At 33.5% G+C, this 20,719-nt stretch overlaps 2 protein-coding genes and 1 long non-coding RNA gene across 5 annotated transcripts; 2 read left to right on the plus strand and 1 right to left on the minus strand.

Annotated features, from left to right (window-relative positions):
* Positions 1-1,173: 1,173 nt before the first annotated feature.
* LOC123316986 lies at positions 1,174-13,666 on the minus strand. Of its 3 annotated transcripts, none has more exons than XR_006538122.1 (3): positions 12,646-13,666; positions 11,365-11,610; positions 1,174-1,234 (listed from the first exon to the last, which is right to left on the minus strand). It is a non-coding gene; the product is annotated as an uncharacterized LOC123316986 (long non-coding RNA). The 3 variants fall into 3 exon arrangements; XR_006538123.1 differs by lacking the exon at positions 1,174-1,234 and adding an exon at positions 8,842-8,968; XR_006538121.1 differs by lacking the exon at positions 1,174-1,234 and having other exon boundaries at positions 11,014-11,610; positions 12,646-12,886; positions 12,966-13,647.
* Positions 6,305-9,764, plus strand: LOC123316983 (ankyrin repeat and protein kinase domain-containing protein 1-like). Its single transcript, XM_044903314.1, has 2 exons — positions 6,305-6,733; positions 8,102-9,764. The coding sequence occupies exons 1-2, from the start codon at positions 6,668-6,670 to the stop codon at positions 9,302-9,304; spliced, it is 1,269 nt and encodes a 422-aa protein (XP_044759249.1). The 5' UTR covers positions 6,305-6,667; the 3' UTR covers positions 9,305-9,764.
* Positions 13,667-16,907: 3,241 nt separating the features above from the next.
* On the plus strand, positions 16,908-20,265 carry LOC123316985 (ankyrin repeat and protein kinase domain-containing protein 1-like). Its single transcript, XM_044903316.1, has 2 exons — positions 16,908-17,336; positions 18,705-20,265. The coding sequence occupies exons 1-2, from the start codon at positions 17,271-17,273 to the stop codon at positions 19,905-19,907; spliced, it is 1,269 nt and encodes a 422-aa protein (XP_044759251.1). The 5' UTR covers positions 16,908-17,270; the 3' UTR covers positions 19,908-20,265.
* The last annotated feature ends 454 nt before the right edge of the window (positions 20,266-20,719 follow it).

Below are 20,719 nucleotides of genomic sequence, written 5' to 3' on the forward strand. Positions count from 1 at the left end.
TCAACAACAGCAATAGGATGCTTGGCTTCATTACAAGACAATGCAGAGACTTCAAAAATATACATTCATTATTAGCTGTTTATTATGCTTTCATATTCAGTAGACTAAATTTTGCAACTTCTGTATGGAGTCCTCATTACAATGTCCATATTTCGAGGCTCGAAAATGTTCAGAAAAAATTCCTGAGATTTCTCAGTTACAAGTCCGGTCTCTTGACCCAGAGAGGTAATGCTGAAAATTATTCATTAAGGCAAAAACATTTTAATGTGGTCAGTTTAGAATATCGTAGAACTATAAATAATGTACTGATGCTCCAAAAACTTTTGAATGGCTCATTGGAGTCAGAATTCCTTCAAGACTGTATTACCTTTTATACCCCGAGTAGATCACTGAGGAAACATGACATCTTTTGCCTCCCTAGGAGAAATACTGTTTCTGCTCAAAACTCTCCTTTGTATCGTATGCAAAAGGAAACTTGCATGTTTGCTGAGATATGTGACATATTTTTCGACGGTTCGACGGCGGTCAAGCGGAAAATGTTGAGAAAATATTTCGAAGAACTTTGACTTTTCTTTTTGACACCTAATATTTTGTTTTATTGGGATATCATTTCTTGGATTTTTTTTTTTTTATTACTAGGTTAAGCCTCATATGTGCTGATTTTTGATTGTACCAAATGCAATTCAATTCACAAATTGTTCACTTTTCTATAATATTTTGTGAATATCTTTTTGGGTGTGGAAATCACCTGTGTGTATTCCTGAGTTGATAAATAAATAAATAAATGAATAAATAAAATAACCCCGAGGAAATTTGAAATCGAAATTCGGAAACTATGCATCCATGTTGTGTATGGTTCAAAAAATACTTGATATCAGATGTGAGAAAATGGATAAAACTAATTCGACAAATTTTATTTTTTAAACCATACTTATAGACAACATGGATACATTTTTCGTTGATGCTTTTTACTCAGAGTTGTTTCATTAAACATAGCGTGAGTAGCTTGGTGGTTAGAAGCGTCGGCTCAGTATTTCGCAACCGTAAGGTACTGAGTTCGATCCCGGGCTAGAGAAGGAATTTTCTTGTCCATACGGGTACGGGCCACCATTCACTGTTGTGTTCGAATTAACAGTGCTGCGCCTAAGGTGGCGTAAGGACACAGTAAGCCAGAACAAAACTGATTCTCCGAACTCGTACAAGCTTACGGAGCTTCTGAGGCGTACTTCGGTACCTATGGAGAATCAGGATAATATAATATATGAATATTAATGAAATATAAATATAAAACTAACATTGTATGAATATATTCATGCAATTTGTTAATGAGTAGTTAATTTATGGTCGAAAAACAGTGGGTCTTTTAAATATTTTTTTTCGAGCAGCCCCCTGAAGATGGCATGTGAAAATAAATGTTTAATTATCTCCTTAGTAACCATCAATCAAATTTTGTAGTTGTTCTATAGGCAATAAAAAATTGGTGGTGTTTCTCTATAATGTCAGCATGATATACGCCAACTAGGTAAAAACTGTCACTTTGCAGGAAATGACGAGAGATCTTATTTGTTCAAAATAAATCAAGCTATCAAAAATTGATTTCTCAAGAGTATTATATGCATAAGTGAAAAAATTTTCGCGAAACGATTTTAGAGGTGTTTTTTTCTACCCCTTGCAATTATATGAAAATATCGCAGAATTTTTTGATCGCCTTCTCGCTTCCCCAAAATGTCTGCTCAATTTTTTGACATTTTTCTGAATTGTAAGAAAAAAAATCGCGTTTCAGTTGCCATTCTTTGGGGATGTTCATTAAAACGTCTTTTTCATAGCACTTCATGCTAGCTACTCCACTGAACCCTCACCAAAACTACTTTTTTCGTTCTAAGTGTGCCGGTCTGGAAGAAAATTCCCGGGCCGGTTCGATGTAGCCCATATCTGCTTCTGTTTATGTTCAATATCCTAGGTTGGGGAGTTATGCCCATTTTAATGACGTAAGGTCGAAAAAAAACGGAAAGATTATGGATTGCATAAAAACCGGATTTCTTGGTGAAAAGCAAAAATATATTCTTTCGAATGCGCGGCCATATCAATGGAATTAGTAAACAAAAAAATTATCATTGCTTCAGTGTATAGATCCTCCAATGCTTCAAAAAGTGATGTAAATCTCTTCTTCGAGAAGTTGATAATCCTTGTACAATTGTTATCTGATATGAACGTGGACTACCTGATAGCAGGCTATTTTAATATTCACACTGAACCATCATCTAAAGATTCCAACAAATATAAATTCTCACATATCATCGAATCAGTCAATGATTAATTGCTCATCAGCACTCCAACACGAAAAACAGCATGTATCGACAATATAATTACACATCTCGACAATGTACAATCAGCCTATACAGAACAACCACACCTTTCAGATCATTTGGCACAAATTGTATCCTTCGAGCTTGTTAGTTCGCAGAAGTCATACAAATCAACAACTGTACGTACAATAAATGAGGTAGGCCTTACAATGTTCAATGAATATTTGTCAGAACTTAACTGGGAGTTTGTATATAGTATACCTCCAGAAGATGTAAATTCTCAATGATACCAATTCATAGCTTTATATAAAGATATGTTTCAGATTTATTTTCCAACGAAAGTGATCAAATTAACACCTAAAAATGCACCATTGAATAATCCAGAAATCAAAAGGCTTAAAAGTATATTAGATATTTTTTATGTAATTTCAAGCAATAATACGGAACTGGAACCAGCTTATAAGAAACTTAAGTTAACATATGATGCATAATCAAAAAGCGAAACAGGATTTTTACTTTGAAAAATTCAACAACTCGGCAAATAAAAATAAAACAATTTGGTCACTCATCAATAACAAAACTGGTAGAAACACTAGCATAAATCAACTTGATAAGCTAGGTCTCCACAAGAAGTTGTAAACAATTTCTTGTGTTTCGAGGTCCTGAATCACATTCTCACTTGCATTCTCCATCACATGTTAATTTTGTGAAGCGCGTGGAAAATTCATTCTACATGTTCGACGTAACTGAATCTGAAATTCATCAAGTTGTAAAAATACTAAGCAATAAAAAAAGTACAGGCCAAGACGGAATACCAATAAATGTCATAAAAAAAACAATAAACAACATAGTTCAGCCTCTTGCATATATTATTAATAATAGTTTTAAATATGGAATTTTTCCTGAAAAACTCAAAACAACTGTTATAAAACCAACTTTCAAAAAGAATGATCCTACTGATCTACGGAATTATAGACCAATTAGTTTACTTGACACTTTCTCGAAAATATTCGAAAAAGTTCTATACAATAGACTATATAGTTTCTTCAGGAAGTTTGGTGTGTTCAATAGTCAGCAACACGGTTTCATTCCCGGTAAAAGCACTGAAACGGCCATTTACAAACTCATTGAGACATTGACTGAGGGTTTGGAGGGAGATGATATATTGTTGGGGTATTTCATTGACTTCTACAAGGCTTTTGACTCGGTTATTCATGAGGTACTCATAACGAAGCTCGAAATCTATGGCATTAGAGATGGACAGCTGGATTTAATTAAAAGTTATTTGCGAGGACGCTTTCAATATGTTGAGTTGAACGTAAATGGAATCGACTATAGATCCACCATAACGGAAATAATAAGAGGTGTGATTAAGGGCAGTATCTAGGTCCATTATTTTACCTTATTTATGTGAATGATATGCCAGAAGTAATTCCTCGATTGTATGATTTCTTCTTTAATTACGCGGATGACACCAATATCATACTTCGCCAGAAAATTCTGGCGGCCCTACAGGAACTTCTAAATGCCACATCCGAGTCAATTGAGCGATGGTGTCTGCCGCATAATCTTATCCTCAATGATAACAAAACCGAGTTGGTCCTTTTTTCTCACAAACTAAGAAAATCCGAAAACTTATCGATTACTCTCAATGGTAAGCCAGTTGAGCTGAAAGATCATACCAAATTCCTTGGTGTAACCATCGACAAACACCTTGAGTGGGCCGAACACATTCGTGAACTTCAGGGAAAACTGAACAAGGTAGTATACACACTGCGTGTACTGCGCACTGAGTTTACTGTCGAATTTTTTATGGCAGTATATTTTTCCAACTTCCAGTCCCTTTTAAGTTATGGCGTGATGTTCTGGTGAAATAGCCCACACGCTTTACCTATATTCAGAATACAGAAATTCGCCATTAGAAGTATATTCAAGATGAAGTATAGGGAGACCTGTAGAGGTGCATTAAAAAAAAACAATATACTTACTTTACCTGCCCTTTATATATTTAAATGCCTACAATTTGTGTATAAACAGCCTCAATACTTCACAAAGTTCGAAAAGACCCGTTCATATAACACAAGGAACGACTACTTCATTTATCCTCAGCATAACCTCTCTTCCACCGAAAAATCTTGTACTTATATGTGTATCAAACTGTACAACGCACTGCCAAGACGCATAAGGGAGATTGATAAATTCAAAAAAATTCGCAGAGAGATTCATGAACTCTTAATACAGCAGGAACCCTACACCATACTTGATTTTTCGTCAGGAATGAGTCAAACTTAAGCATAATCACTTTTGTGTATTTTCTGTTTTTGACATTTCCCATTTTCATTGTGAATGATGTAACGATGAGTTTTTGTGAATAAAGTTTATTATTATTATTATTATATGATAAATAAGAAATATGGAAATTTAGTTGTAGAATCAACTCATGGAGACGGCTGTCAACCTTAAACATAACTACCCCCACACTCATGAAATTATGAGTTGGGGCATCAATATGTGCCTGCCAGATCTAGGTGTTTTTAATATTATTGTATTTTCAAAGAAAAACTACAATTAAATCCAAATGAACAAATTTCGTATGAAGTATAAGTATCTGCCGCTGTTTGAGATCGTTTTTTACTTTCTAAAAAACCAATATTTATGAGAATATTCCAGATGAATTAACTGTGAAATTATGAATGTCTGAACTTACCTGGTATTCTCTCACTTCATCGTTAAATTATACCGTACTTAACCTTTCAGAAATCAATTTGCACAGCAACACTTTGTAAAGTGAGAGCGTACCCCAAAATCCCATTATACCTATCAAATTATTCCTGGAATGGACTAACCTTTCCTAGAATCATGAAGAAATATTTTTCCTAAAATTTTATGATGTTGATCCCAATAACACAAGGTATTCGGTAAGAAAATACTGAACGATAAGGTTCACGAATAGACATGCTCCTTTCTTTTAAAGAATCTACAATTTTTATGTGCCCCATACAAACTGCATACTCTCCTAGAAGAACTATGTCAAGAATTTTTTCCTTATTGTCACATATTGGCAATGTAATGACGTATTCACGACCAGCTGAAGCGATATAAATATTTCAGAATCAAAAAGTCAAAAACAAAAATTGTATTTCGACACTTTTATTTTTCATATTTTTCATTTTTGTATGATCTATATTTTATCATATATGTCTTTTTATTTTCTGATGGAAAAGTTTCTACTTCGGCGGAATTCCCAAATATGTGCGATCTTCAAAGTAGCGAGAGGAGAAAAAAACCTAATATACACGGTGTATCAGAGTAGGTATAACAAACGGTAGATGTTACAAATGGATTTTATAAATTTTTTTTGCTCGGTTTATTTCTGAGATACAGGATGTCATAATTACGAAAAATTATCAGATTTCGGCAAATTTTGAAGAGTGTGTCTGCTTTTAGAGAAAACAATGTTTGTCAGATTGAATGTTTGCTTCAATTTGCCTCTTGTTATACCTAACTTCCATAATTTGTCTAGAAACATTTTCTTAATTCCCTAACTATATTATATTCTTCTGATTTCTGATTTTCTCAGAAACGGTCAGGATTAGACTCAATTTATTTTCCCTTTCGCAAGAGAAGCGAAAGAGAAATCAAATAGGTTCCATGTCCACATCTTGTTCTTATTCTTTTGAGAACCATTCACCCTCCTTTACTACATTTATGTCTATACTAATGAATAATATTGAAGTATCTCACTGTAATTTTCGAATTCTATCTATCCGTTTAATGATTCTTTTAAATTGTGCCGCAAAAAAGTTATGAGAAAGAATAATACAATTCATCTCCGTTCATTTAAATTTGCCGGTGTGTGTAGTAATAAAATTAAAAATCTTCATTATCTACTCGAATCTAACGAATTATTGGGACGAGTTCATCTATCCAATATTCGGAAATAAATAGGCGTTCCAGGATTCATGATTCGCAGCTTCAAAAAGTTCAGAAATATGATTTTTCTCTCAATTTTTTCCCTATCAAATTTGAATAAAAAGGGGCTGTAGATTAGCCTGAAGGATATGCCTATAAAACTGAATATCACCAACCGAATGACTTCATCTTATGAGGGTACGCTTGCTCAGGTATAATTTGAAATTTCGAAGCCCAGTCTATAATGAGTCATAGTTGACAATTTCCATGAAACGAACCGAAGTTTATTATTATTGTTCGGAAGAAAAAGATGCAGAAAAGAAGAAGAACATCTAGAATTCTCACCACTTAACCGGGTTGATGAATAGTTGAGTATTCTGCGATTTGAGTTTCATTAGTGCGAAAGACACTCTGCTTAGTACAAGTCTAAAGTTATTGGTGCTTTCAAAATGTTGTTCCTAAGTGTCGAACTCTTCTTTATTCTGTTTTTGATAGTTATACTATGTGTCAATAAGGTAAGTCCGAATAATTTTGACTCAACGCTAATATTAAGCTACAAAATATGCTAACCGGCATATTTTTATGGAATCTAATAATAGTTTTCTTCAGGTACTTTTTTTCGATCTCTGAAATTCCGTTTGTATACATATTCAGTATGTGTAGTACCTTTGTGTAAAATAATTAATACCTCGATTCATTTCCCTTGAGTAACGGGTAATATTGGCTTAGAATAGAAAAAATTGACGTTGAAAGAGATACTCATATGCGAGAAATATTGAAATCAATTTTCTATAGAACGAATAAATACTTGAATGCTAAATTCATCGAGGAAATATCAAAGGCTTAACGATACAGTAACATTGGATTGAATATAAGAAATAAATAACTGAACTCAATATTTGGAAGAATAGTTAACTAATGGAAATATGTCCAAGGAATTTATTTTTATTTAAATTATACCAGAACTTTCGTCCTCCATAATTAATTCAACGGGTCTATTCTTTCAGGAAATAGGACTAAATAAAAAATATTAATGGTTATACAACTGCCGTGGCGACATTTCGCAGAAGTTGCCTTTTGCATCTTCAGGTCTACAATTTATTCAAAAACATATAATACAAAGTCACATATAATGTCAACAAATCTTATTTACCAAAAAAATTTTTACAGTTTAGCCCCAATTCCAATGCCCCTTTCAAAGCCAGTAAGGTCCCAATTCCAAGAATTCCCATAAATATTTGCTCGTGATCTGACAAGGGCGGGTCTACGGTTATAATTCGCGACCAATTGTTAATGGAATTGATTCCCTCATTTTCTACCATGATCTGCAATTCTACTTTTCACAAATCGAAGCAAATTCCTAAATTTATCAAATTCTACAGGAATATAAAAGTTACATTCTTTCAATCATTTATTTTTTCCAAACTTCAATCAGAATCTGACATTCAATTTGATTTGTCATAGGTATATCATTTATTTTACGAAGAAATTTTTCAATTTTTGAATTCTAACGAAACTTACATCAATGTTTTACAAAATTCTGTCTCTTTAAAATTGAAAAAATGTTGAACTTGTAATATTCGCACCTCTTGAGTAACAACCATACTTGGTATTCTAACTGAAAACTTGAACGGTGTACTAATATTGTTACAAAATATATAATTTGAAATTTTATTAATTCGGAAGAAACTAGAACCGTAACGGTATTCGCTCATCTAAAATACTAGAGCAATCAAAATTCTTCACCTGCTTCATGAATTGTTTGCATCAATATTTCATTTCAAATTGACATTGGCTCTGAAAAAATTGGCTTATGAAAGCGATAAAAAATTCTGGAACTTCAACTGCATCAATTAATTAATTCCTAATTTTTTTTCTCACAGAAGGTGTTACTCTTATATGCGAGGAAGAAACTGAAGCAGAACCAGGATAGGATTAACTCCGCTTTCAGAGCTTCAATTTTTGCTGGAGAAGAACATACAATGTTGAAGTTATTGGAAGAGGGGGCGGATGTGAAATGCACCGATGTTATTGGCTATGCTTGTCTTCACCACGCAGTGCTATGCGGACATTACAAATTAATTAAACACCTAGTAATGTATGGCGCTGATATAGAGCAAGAAGGCAATTTTTACGGTTACAAACCAATTCATTTGTGTGTTTATGCGGCCAACAAAGACAAATGCTTGGAAGAGTTACTGAAATATGGTGCTCAACTAGATGCCGTTGACTGTTTGCAAAATACCTTACTACATTTAGTGGTGAAGTTTAGACCCCAAGATATGAATTTTATCGAAAAACTGCTCGATTACGGTTTAGGTCCAAATGCCACAAATATAATAGGAAACAACTGCCTCCACATCATTGCTGCATCTCGCACATGCTCTATCGAAAAGGTCCTGTTTCTGGCGAGGAAATTCATACACAGAGGTGTTGATATCGACCGTAAGAATACATCAATTGGTGAGACACCCTTACAAATAGCATCCCGTACAGGAAAGACGGTTTTGGTCGATCTTCTTCTTCGTGAGGGGGCGGCAATAGACGTGAGGAGCAACATTGGATTGACTGCTTTCGAGCAATTGTTCGTGGAAAATCATCCAATGACGGCCATCATCCCCACCTTCATTAAACACATCGCTCTGAGAAAACACCGTGGGGAAAATGTTGAAGACAGTATTTTTAGGAAAATTGCCTCCGATGTGAAACTACAAATCATATATCGCTATTACGACGAAGATTTGGAGTATCTGAAATCCATAAATATAGTTGAAACACACTGGGTAACACTGCATCATATATTATGCTGCGAGAAGAGTGAGGTTATCAATTACTTGAGAAACGCTAGTGTCAGGAATAACATTTTTTCACAAGAGGTTTCCACTTTTTATTGGAATGAAATTCGACACAAATTTTCGAAAATCATTGAAATCGTCAAATTTCAAGAGGAGGCCTGTAGAGTTCTGAATATAGTGTTCGATAGTAGAATTCCTTATTTATGTTTAAAGCAAATATGCAAATATTTGTCTGAAGAGGATGTGAAAAAATTGTCCACATTATTGTTGAGAGAAAATACAATTGATTGAAATTATCAGTTTTTGATATTAATTTAACCCAAATCACCTTTTTATTCACCAGAAATTGTCCCTATGAAACGGATTCATCGAAAAAAAATTCACATTTTGCACTTTTCATTCCTCATGTGAAGGGCTAAAATAGCTACTTGACTTGAATCCAAAGGAGATCAAAGTAAGAGGGGAACATATTATTTCTTCAGATCGCAGCTTGCTTTTATCTTATTCTTTAGCTTTTCCAATGTCCATCTTCAAATTAAATTTTATTTTTTCATTATGCCACATTTCAGTTTGAATGATAATACTCAATGTTCTTATTTATACAAATGAAGAATTTTTACTGTTTGACATAAATGGGCAGAAAACAATATTAAAGTCAGTTGTGGATTATTCGTTTGTCACAACACCGTTGCCACAACTAATATCAATTTTTATTACGAAAATGCCGAAAGTGATTGAAAAAAGAGACAGGGTTTCGGGATATACTATTTAGAATTCAGGTCCGCTCATTTAATATTCTAAAATCCACAATACGTCAGACAGAAGCGAAAATATCAATTGTGAGAAAATTTATATAATGTTTCATCTGAATCCAAACGACTTATATTTCAGCTGAATATTTCCACAATCAGAAAGATTGTGAATGAAGAGGATGACAAAGAATTTCCTTCTATTGAGAGACCCAAAAAAGTGGTGCATTTGAGAATTTCATGCTTGAGTGAATTAATTGCGAAAAGTTTACTACAGGATTCTCGATGAATGTCATCGTAGAATATGTTCCCGAAAATTGATATTTCTAATCTTCATTTGAGTTGCCTATACATTGTGAATGATTTAAGGTACCAATTATTTATTATCAATTATTATTATTATATCAATGTATTAAGATGAACAGCCACAAATACGCGCCAGTTGTCCTGTTAATTGTTTATTCAGGTGAAATTTTTTTTCAAAGGTGAAGTCATCTTGACAATTCCCCCTATATACAGGTCTAATTTTTCGTAGAGGTACTCTACAGGTTCCAAGGTATGTCCCCTTATATTAATCTGACACGCTCGAGTATATCCCGAATTTCCCTCTTCGGCTCCCCAACTACAAGTGTCACTTGACTTAGAAATTGAAAGCCAAACTTATATTCTGAGAGGGATAGCCAATTTTTTGAGTCCGGTGTATAGCGCAGGTATAATTCAATATACTTCCTACTGTAGGAGAAATGATGGGCAGTTGGGCGAATATAATGATTTAGAAAAAATATATAAGAAATGATATAGTAATTAATCCTAACATGCTTTTATACACGATCTTATTTTGAATATAGTTCTTAGTTAAGTGTTATATTTGTGTAAGTAGTTTGGGTAGATTTTTTTTATTGATATCCAATAATCAAGTACGAAAAATATCAGTACCTCTTTCAATTACTGATTACTCACTGCTCTCTTATCCGCTGCTTTTGCAGTGGAACGATAAAAAGACTGAATTTTATAGAAAGCTACCAAAAGATTCTATTTTACGAGTTCAAATTACCAATGCTATGATTCTGATATTGTAGAAATGTTTTATGAAAACTTCTGGAACATGTAAGTAGGTTTTTTATAATTGTCTAGGGTATACAGGGTTAATTATATTATTCTTACTGGTTTCACTCTTTAATCGGCAACACACAATTTTGATACAACCTTACGTCTTCGATATTAAATTCGTCGTGACTTCTTCTAAATAACGGTCGCGTCTCGACTGATGTTATTTTTCAACACTTTTCAACAAATTTTTGAAGAACTGAATACTAAAGTATTTTTTCAATTTCCGTCTAAATTGACAACTCCCTAGCATTCCCATTTTCTATCAGTTTCTCATTATTCAAACAATAGGAACAACAATAGAACAGCAACAACAACGTCAAAAGTTAATCAAGGGTAATAAAAATATCTTTCTACATGTATGTACCTTATTGGTGTTTACATTGAAAATATGTATGTTTGTCCAAATACCTATTGAAATAATAATGAATCCAAATTTATATGCCACTCAGATACTCACAAGTTTTTTATATTGAATTAGGCAGAATACCATACCTTGCTTTATGAGTTGCGGTGATTTTCATGGAAAAAATGGTGAAACCAGTGGGTCACACTCCTCTGAATAATTCTTCTGGACAAATTTCTTCAGGAAAACTTCAATATCTTCAGAATATTCGAAATGGCGATAAACTCCCAAACATGTCATAAAAAAAAAGTTTTACGACGTTTCGAGTGTTGAAACCTATGGGCAGAGTATGGTCAATATAAGTGCCTAGTTATTCTAGGAATCCTATATTCAATCTGAAGGAAAATTCAATGTTATTTTCAAAATATTCACAGATTTATGTTCAGGGGCGGATTGGACCGCCGGGTAACCGGGAAAATTCCCGGTGGGTCGGTTGATTTTTGTGCCAGCGGGCTGGTCAGATCGTACCATTCTTTTTGTCTCCGGCGGAACATGTTTCACGTCGATAACTTTATTTTTACAAATATTGAAACCGATTCAAAATGAATGTTGGAAAAACTACCAATAAATATATGTTTCAATAAGTTTTGAAAATAATACTGATAATAGTAAAGTATTCCTGAACAATTGGCATAAACAGGGTGACTTGAAACGTAATGAAAATACTGAAGTTGCCAAAAACTACACGTGATTGTAAGTATGATTATTATGCTGAACTTGCCTTACACGAATATTTTAAGTTGCCAGTTGTGGCGTCATTCTTGCTCAAAAAAATTAATAAAGAAAACCAATACACAGAAGAGTTTCACTTGGGTTTTTCCTCGGTCAGCTGTCAGTGTAGACGGCGTGGGTTCACAATGATTTTATAAAGGGCGCCAACGTATTTTGAATAAAGTGACTCTTCAAAAATGAAAAACTATATCACATCGGCTAAATACGTAAATACCGACCAGAATATTTCAAAGGTGGAAAAGTATATTGTGACAACTAATAAAAAACAAAAAATTAAAAGGAATTGAGAAGAACCTGGAGAATATGAAAAGAATTTAATATGTAACGTCGAATTCGAGCACAATTCTAGCGAAATTTCCAACAAAATCTTGAGCCTAACATTAAGTAGTAACGTAATAATATTAAAGCTTTCACAAAAAAATATTGAAGGTGCACCTCACTTGATCAAGATCAGTTGACAAATTTTGTATTTAAACAATAATGATCATTTATATGTGTATTTACTCCATAGGTTCAGATATTCAGATATTCACTTATTAATGTCAAAACTCCAAAATCAACTTCACTAGAAAAGTGCCTATGTCACAAGGTACTCTTGATTGGTACCAGCAATCGAAATCTAAATTATCTGTACATACCAGTTTGATGAACAGCAGGATTGAAACTATTATTAAAACTACGTCACCAATTCTCAATCCTGTGAGTCCAAACTCGTGAAGACAAAAATTGAACATAAACCAAAAATCTGCAGCGCTCGTTCAGTATCCTTGATGTTCTTGGATCTTAGGTAAATTGAATTCTCTGTCGACAGCACTCTTATATTTTACGTTATATTCCAAACGTAAACTCAAGAAGAAAAAGTCGGGAAAAAAAAAGGCCCTAGAACAATGGGATGTACGATATTAATCGTTCTAGATGAAGATATAAACTATTAACGAATGTATGAAAAAAAACTCACTTTGATGTTGTGTGGCCTAATGGAGAAAGATACTCTTTCAATACACTCCAATGATCCCCAAATTTGGGTATTATATTGCTTCATCAAATAACCAACTCGCAATACAATATTGAAAGAAATCAGGAAAATATTTTTATCCCAAAACTCTTGGATTTCCACAGAATAAATCGAAATATCTACTTTCCCAATTTCGAAGTACGAAAGTAAATTCTTTCTTGAAGGAAATTACCGTATCTGGCACATATGGAAAAAAAAACCGATAAACATTCCCCGAGATAATTTAAATTCGTCGAACTCGAAATCAGTAGGCAACCCAAATTACTATACGAAGTATTTTGTGCTGCAATGAAATTGAACGCTACACAGTCCATGGTGTGAAAGTAAAGTTTGGTATTGTGATTAAAAACAGGGAAGTGAGTGATATTATTTGACAGAAGCTTACTCGCTATAGGAAATACAAAATCTATGTCCGCCATTCGAAGATGCATAAATTGCAATTCCATTATGTGAAACGAAAATCTCCAAAAGAAGGTTTTTGAGCAAAAATACATTTTTTACCTGACAGGATAGGTCTCTTGTTTGGGATTATAGAAGGAATTATAGAAGGCTATAATCTACAGTAAAACGAGTTATATAAGAATTCTTATTTTCAAGAAAAAACCCCTACAACTAAATTTTCTTGTTTCTACTGTCAAAATAACCATTATTATCAATTTTTGTGTTTTCAATATCCCGAAACCATATATTTGCCATATAAATAGTTAGCAATATCAATAGTTTCCAGATTTTATTTTAGTTTTGAATAACCCGGTATGTTCCTTCAGAATTTATGTAGGTACTGTGTATATCACGTGAGTGGATCCCTGCATTTTGTACCTAATTCGTTGAGCAAAATCTTGAAGTGAATAATCAATTTGATGATATTTTAGGGTACATATATCAAAATATGATATCGGAAAAACTATCCAACATACGCATGGGAAGGTATCATGGTAAACAACCATTTTCGTCGACTGGCTTAGAAATTAATGGTACATAGAGACTATTTCTAACCTTTTTTCAGATTCCATCAATTTCTTACAAAATAACTCCGAGGAAATTTGAAATCGAAATTCGGAAACTATGCATCCATGTTGTGTATGGTTCAAAAAATACTTGATGTCAAATGTGAGAAAATGGATAAAACTAATTCGACAAATTTTATTTTTTAAACCATACCTATAGACAACATGGATACATTTTTCGTTGATGCTTTTTACTCAGAGTTGTTTCATTAAACACAGCGTCCGTAGCTTGGTGGTTAGAAGCGTCGGCTCAGTATTTCGCAACCGTAAGGTACTGAGTTCGATCCTGGGCTAGAGAAGGAATTTTCTTGTCCATACGGGTACGAGCCACCATTCACTGTTGTGTTCGAATTAACAGTGCTGCGCCTAAGGTGGCGTAAGGACACAGTAAGCCAGAACAAAACTGATTCTCCGAACTCGTACAAGCTTACGGAGCTTCTGAGGCGTACTTCGGTACCTGTGGAGAATCAGGATAATATAATATATGAATATTAATGAAATATAAAACTAACATTGTATGAATATATTCATGCAATTTGTAAATGACTAGTTAATTTATGGTCGAAAAACAGTGGGTCTTTCAAATATATTTTTTTGAGCAGCCCCCTGAAGATGGCATGTGAAAATAAATGTTTAATTTTCTCCTTAGTAACCATCAATCAAATTTTGTAGTTGTTCTATAGGCAATAAAAAATTGGTGGTGTTTCTCTATAATGTCAGCATGATATACGCCAACTAGGTAAAAACTGTCACTTTGCAGGAAATGACGAGAGATCTTATTTGTTCAAAATGAATCAAGCTATCAAAAATTGATTTCTCAAAAGTATTATATGCATAAGTAAAAAACTTTTCGCGAAACGATTTAAGAGGTGTTTTTTTCTACCCCTTGCAGTTATATGAAAACATCGCAGAATTTTTTGATCGCCTTCTCGCTTCCCCAAAATGTCTGCTCAATTTTTTGACATTTTTCTGAATTGTAAGAAAAAAAATCGCGTTTCAGTTGCCATCCTTTGGGGATGTTCATTAAAACGTCTTTTTCATAGCACTTCATGCTAGCTACTCCACTGAACCCTCACCAAAACTACTTTTTTCGTTCTAAGTGTGCCGGTCTGGAAGAAAATTCCCGGGCCGGTTCGATGTAGCCCATATCTGCTTCTGTTTATGTTCAATATCCAAGGTTGGGGAGTTATGCCCCTTTTGATGACGTAAAGTCGAAAAAAAACGGAAAGATTATGGATTGCATAAAAACCGGATTTCTTGGTGAAAAGCAAAAATATTATATGATAAATAAGAAATATGGAAATTTAGTTGTAGAATCAACTCATGGAGACGGCTGTCAACCTTAAACATAACTACCCCACACTCATAAAATTATGAGTTGGGGCATCAATATGTGCCTGCCAGATCTAGGTGTTTTTAATATTATTGTATTTTCAAAAAAAAACTACAATTAAATACAAATGAACAAATTTCGTATGAAGTATAAGTATCTGCCGCTGTTTGAGATCGTTTCTTACTTTCTAAAAGAACAATATTTTTGAGAATATTCCAGATGAATTAACTGTGAAATTATGAATGTCTGAAATTACCTGGTATTCTCTCACTTCACCGTTAAATTATACCGTACTTAACCTTTCAGAAATCAATTTGCACAGCAACACTTTGTAAAGTGAGAGCGTACCCCAAAATCCCATTATACCTATCAAATTATTCCTGGAATGGACTAACATTTCCTAGAATCATGAAGGAATATTTTTCCCAAAATTTTATGATGTTGATCCCAATAACAAAAGGTATTCGATAAGAAAATACTTAACGATAAAGTTCACGAATAGACATGCTCCTTTCTTCAAAAGAATCTACAATTTTTATGTGCCCCATACAAACTGCATACTCTCCTAGAAGAACTATGTCAAGAATTTTTTCCTTATTGTCACATTTTGGCAATGTAATGACGTATTCACGACCAGCTAAAGCGATATAAATATTACAGAATCAAAAAGTCAAAAACAAAAATTTTATTTCGACACTTTTATTTTTCATATTTTTCATTTTTGTATGATCTATATTTTATCATATATGTCTTTTTATTTTCTGATGGAAAAGTTTCTACTTCGGCGGAATTCCCAAATATGTGCGATCTTCAAAGTAGCGAGAGGAGAAAAACCTAATATACACGGTGTATCAGAGTAGGTATAACAAACGGTAGATGTTACAAATGGATTTTATAAATTTTTTTTGCTCGGTTTATTTCTGAGATACAGGATGTCATAATTACGAAAAATTATCAGATTTCGGCAAATTTTGAAGAGTGTGTCTGCTTTTAGAGAAAACAATGTTTGTCAGATTGAATGTTTGCTTCAATTTGCCTCTTGTTATACCTAACTTCCATAATTTGTCTAGAAACATTTTCTTAATTCCCTAACTATATTATATTCTTCTGATTTCTGATTTTCTCAGAAACGGTCAGGATTAGACTCAATTTATTTTCCCTTTCGCAAGAGAAGCGAAAGAGAAATCAAATAGGTTCCATGTCCACATCTTGTTCTTATTCTTTTGAGAACCATTCACCCTTCTTTACTACATTTATGTCTATACTAATGAATAATATTGAAGTATCTCACTGTAATTTTCGAATTCTATCTATCCGTTTAATGATTCTTTTAAATTGTGCCGCAAAAAAGTTATGAGAAAGAATAATACAATTCATCTCCGTTCATTTAAATTTGCCGGTGTGTGTAGTAATAAAATTAAAAATCTTCATTATCTACTCGAATCTAACGAATTATTGGGACAAGTTCATCTATCCAATATTCGGAAATAAATAGGCGTTCCAGGATTCATGATTCGCAGCTTCAAAAAGTTCAGAAATATGATTTTTCTCTCAATTTTTTCCCTATCAAATTTGAATAAAAAGGGGCTGTAGATTAGCCTGAAGGATATGCCTATAAAACTGAATATCACCAACCGAATGACTTCATCTTATGAGGGTACGCTTGCTCAGGTATAATTTGAAATTTCGAAGCCCAGTCTATAATGAGTCATAGTTGACAATTTCCATGAAACGAACCGAAGTTTATTATTATTGTTCGGAAGAAAAAGATGCAGAAAAGAAGAAGAACATCTAGAATTCTCACCACTTAACCGGGTTGATGAATAGTTGAGTATTCTGCGATTTGAGTTTCATTAGTGCGAAAGACACTCTGCTTAGTACAAGTCTAAAGTTATTGGTGCTTTCAAAATGTTGTTCCTAAGTGTCGAACTCTTCTTTATTCTGTTTTTGATAGTTATACTATGTGTCAATAAGGTAAGTCCGAATAATTTTGACTCAACGCTAATATTAAGCTACAAAATATGCTAACCGGCATATTTTTATGGAATCTAATAATAGTTTTCTTCAGGTACTTTTTTTCGATCTCTGAAATTCCGTTTGTATACATATTCAGTATGTGTAGTACCTTTGTGTAAAATAATTAATACCTCGATTCATTTCCCTTGAGTAACGGGTAATATTGGCTTAGAATAGAAAAAATTGACGTTGAAAGAGATACTCATATGCGAGAAATATTGAAATCAATTTTCTATAGAACGAATAAATACTTGAATGCTAAATTCATCGAGGAAATATCAAAGGCTTAACGATACAGTAACATTGGATTGAATATAAGAAATAAATAACTGAACTCAATATTTGGAAGAATAGTTAACTAATGGAAATATGTCCAAGGAATTTATTTTTATTTAAATTATACCAGAACTTTCGTCCTCCATAATTAATTCAACGGGTCTATTCTTTCAGGAAATAGGACTAAATAAAAAATATTAATGGTTATACAACTGCCGTGGCGACATTTCGCAGAAGTTGCCTTTTGCATCTTCAGGTCTACAATTTATTCAAAAACATATAATACAAAGTCACATATAATGTCAACAAATCTTATTTACCAAAAAAATTTTTACAGTTTAGCCCCAATTCCAATGCCCCTTTCAAAGCCAGTAAGGTCCCAATTCCAAGAATTCCCATAAATATTTGCTCGTGATCTGACAAGGGCGGGTCTACGGTTATAATTCGCGACCAGTTGTTAATGGAATTGATTCCCTCATTTTCTACCATGATCTGCAATTCTACTTTTCACAAATCGAAGCAAATTCCTAAATTTATCAAATTCTACAGGAATATAAAAGTTACATTCTTTCAATCATTTATTTTTTCCAAACTTCAATCAGAATCTGACATTCAATTTGATTTGTCATAGGTATATCATTTATTTTACGAAGAAATTTTTCAATTTTTGAATTCTAAGGAAACTTACATCAATGTTTTACAAAATTCTGTCTCTTTAAAATTGAAAAAATGTTGAACTTGTAATATTCGCACCTCTTGAGTAACAACCATACTTGGTATTCTAACTGAAAACTTGAACGGTGTACTAATATTGTTACAAAATATATAATTTGAAATTTTATTAATTCGGAAGAAACTAGAACCGTAACGGTATTCGCTCATCTAAAATACTAGAGCAATCAAAATTCTTCACCTGCTTCATGAATTGTTTGCATCAATATTTCATTTCAAATTGACATTGGCTCTGAAAAAATTGGCTTATGAAAGCGATAAAAAATTCTGGAACTTCAACTGCATCAATTAATTAATTCCTAATTTTTTTTCTCACAGAAGGTGTTACTCTTATATGCGAGGAAGAAACTGAAGCAGAACCAGGATAGGATTAACTCCGCTTTCAGAGCTTCAATTTTTGCTGGAGAAGAACATACAATGTTGAAGTTATTGGAAGAGGGGGCGGATGTGAAATGCACCGATGTTATTGGCTATGCTTGTCTTCACCACGCAGTGCTATGCGGACATTACAAATTAATTAAACACCTAGTAATGTATGGCGCTGATATAGAGCAAGAAGGCAATTTTTACGGTTACAAACCAATTCATTTGTGTGTTTATGCGGCCAACAAAGACAAATGCTTGGAAGAGTTACTGAAATATGGTGCTCAACTAGATGCCGTTGACTGTTTGCAAAATACCTTACTACATTTAGTGGTGAAGTTTAGACCCCAAGATATGAATTTTATCGAAAAACTGCTCGATTACGGTTTAGGTCCAAATGCCACAAATATAATAGGAAACAACTGCCTCCACATCATTGCTGCATCTCGCACATGCTCTATCGAAAAGGTCCTGTTTCTGGCGAGGAAATTCATACACAGAGGTGTTGATATCGACCGTAAGAATACATCAATCGGTGAGACACCCTTACAAATAGCATCCCGTACAGGAAAGACGGTTTTGGTCGATCTTCTTCTTCGTGAGGGGGCGGCAATAGACGTGAGGAGCAACATTGGATTGACTGCTTTCGAGCAATTGTTCGTGGAAAATCATCCAATGACGGCCATCATCACCACCTTCATTAAACACATCGCTCTGAGAAAACACCGTGGGGAAAATGTTGAAGACAGTATTTTTAGGAAAATTGCCTCCGATGTGAAACTACAAATCATATATCGCTATTACGACGAAGATTTGGAGTATCTGAAATCCATAAATATAGTTGAAACACACTGGGTAACACTGCATCATATATTATGCTGCGAGAAGAGTGAGGTTATCAATTACTTGAGAAACGCTAGTGTCAGGAATAACATTTTTTCACAAGAGGTTTCCACTTTTTATTGGAATGAAATTCGACACAAATTCTCGAAAATCATTGAAATCGTCAAATTTCAAGAGGAGGCCTGTAGAGTTCTGAATATAGTGTTCGATAGTAGAATTCCTTATTTATGTTTAAAGCAAATATGCAAATATTTGTCTGAAGAGGATGTGAAAAAATTGTCCACATTATTGTTGAGAGAAAATACAATTGATTGAAATTATCAGTTTTTGATATTAATTTAACCCAAATCACCTTTTTATTCACCAGAAATTGTCCCTATGAAACGGATTCATCGAAAAAAAATTCACATTTTGCACTTTTCATTCCTCATGTGAAGGGCTAAAATAGCTATTTGACTTGAATCCAAAGGAGATCAAAGTAAGAGGGGAACATATTATTTCTTCAGATCGCAGCTTGCTTTTATCTTATTCTTTAGCTTTTCCAATGTCCATCTTCAAATTAAATTTTATTTTTTCATTATGCCACATTTCAGTTTGAATGATAATACTCAATGTTCTTATTTATACAAATGAAGAATTTTTACTGTTTGACATAAATGGGCAGAAAACAATATTAAAGTCAGTTGCAAAGATTATAGAGTATAAAGATGGGAAACGAAGCGACTAAAGCGATTTGAGAGCCATCTGTGTGTCACGCGTGTTTTTAAGACGCTAGGACTGGTTAAAATATTAATTTGAGTGCCATTTGCAGAAACATATGAAATTTTGTAGGATTTCAGACGTCCATTTTGATCAAAGAGGTTTTGAATGTTTTGATTATCGTTCCGCATTTTTTTTATCTAGCTCGTTCTAGTTGCTGATTATTGAATTTTTTTGCCTTATTTCTTGATGAAAACACCAAAATATTGTTCGAAAATTATTGAATGGTGAAGAACTGTGGATCAAATAATAAAATGGATTTTCCGAGATCAAGTTTTTCACTCAACTAAGGAAAATGGAAGCGTAAGTATTAAATCTCGTAACATATGTGAACTGGTCATTCATTGATTCTAATTTTCAGTGCTCCG

The sequence above is a fragment of the Coccinella septempunctata genome, chromosome 7 (genome assembly GCF_907165205.1).
Source record: "Coccinella septempunctata chromosome 7, icCocSept1.1, whole genome shotgun sequence".
Classification (NCBI taxonomy): Eukaryota; Metazoa; Arthropoda; class Insecta; order Coleoptera; family Coccinellidae; genus Coccinella; species Coccinella septempunctata.

What these genes read in the sequence shown, in the direction of transcription:
- LOC123316983 (XM_044903314.1), top strand. Translation starts at nt 6,668, where the DNA reads ATGTTGTTCCTAAGTGTCGAACTCTTCTTTATTCTGTTTTTGATAGTT. An exon ending in TTATACTATGTGTCAATAAG is followed by an intron (nt 6,734 to 8,101) that starts GTAAGTCCGAAT and finishes TTTTTCTCACAG; the next exon opens with AAGGTGTTACTCTTATATGC.
- LOC123316985 (XM_044903316.1), top strand. Translation starts at nt 17,271, where the DNA reads ATGTTGTTCCTAAGTGTCGAACTCTTCTTTATTCTGTTTTTGATAGTT. An exon ending in TTATACTATGTGTCAATAAG is followed by an intron (nt 17,337 to 18,704) that starts GTAAGTCCGAAT and finishes TTTTTCTCACAG; the next exon opens with AAGGTGTTACTCTTATATGC.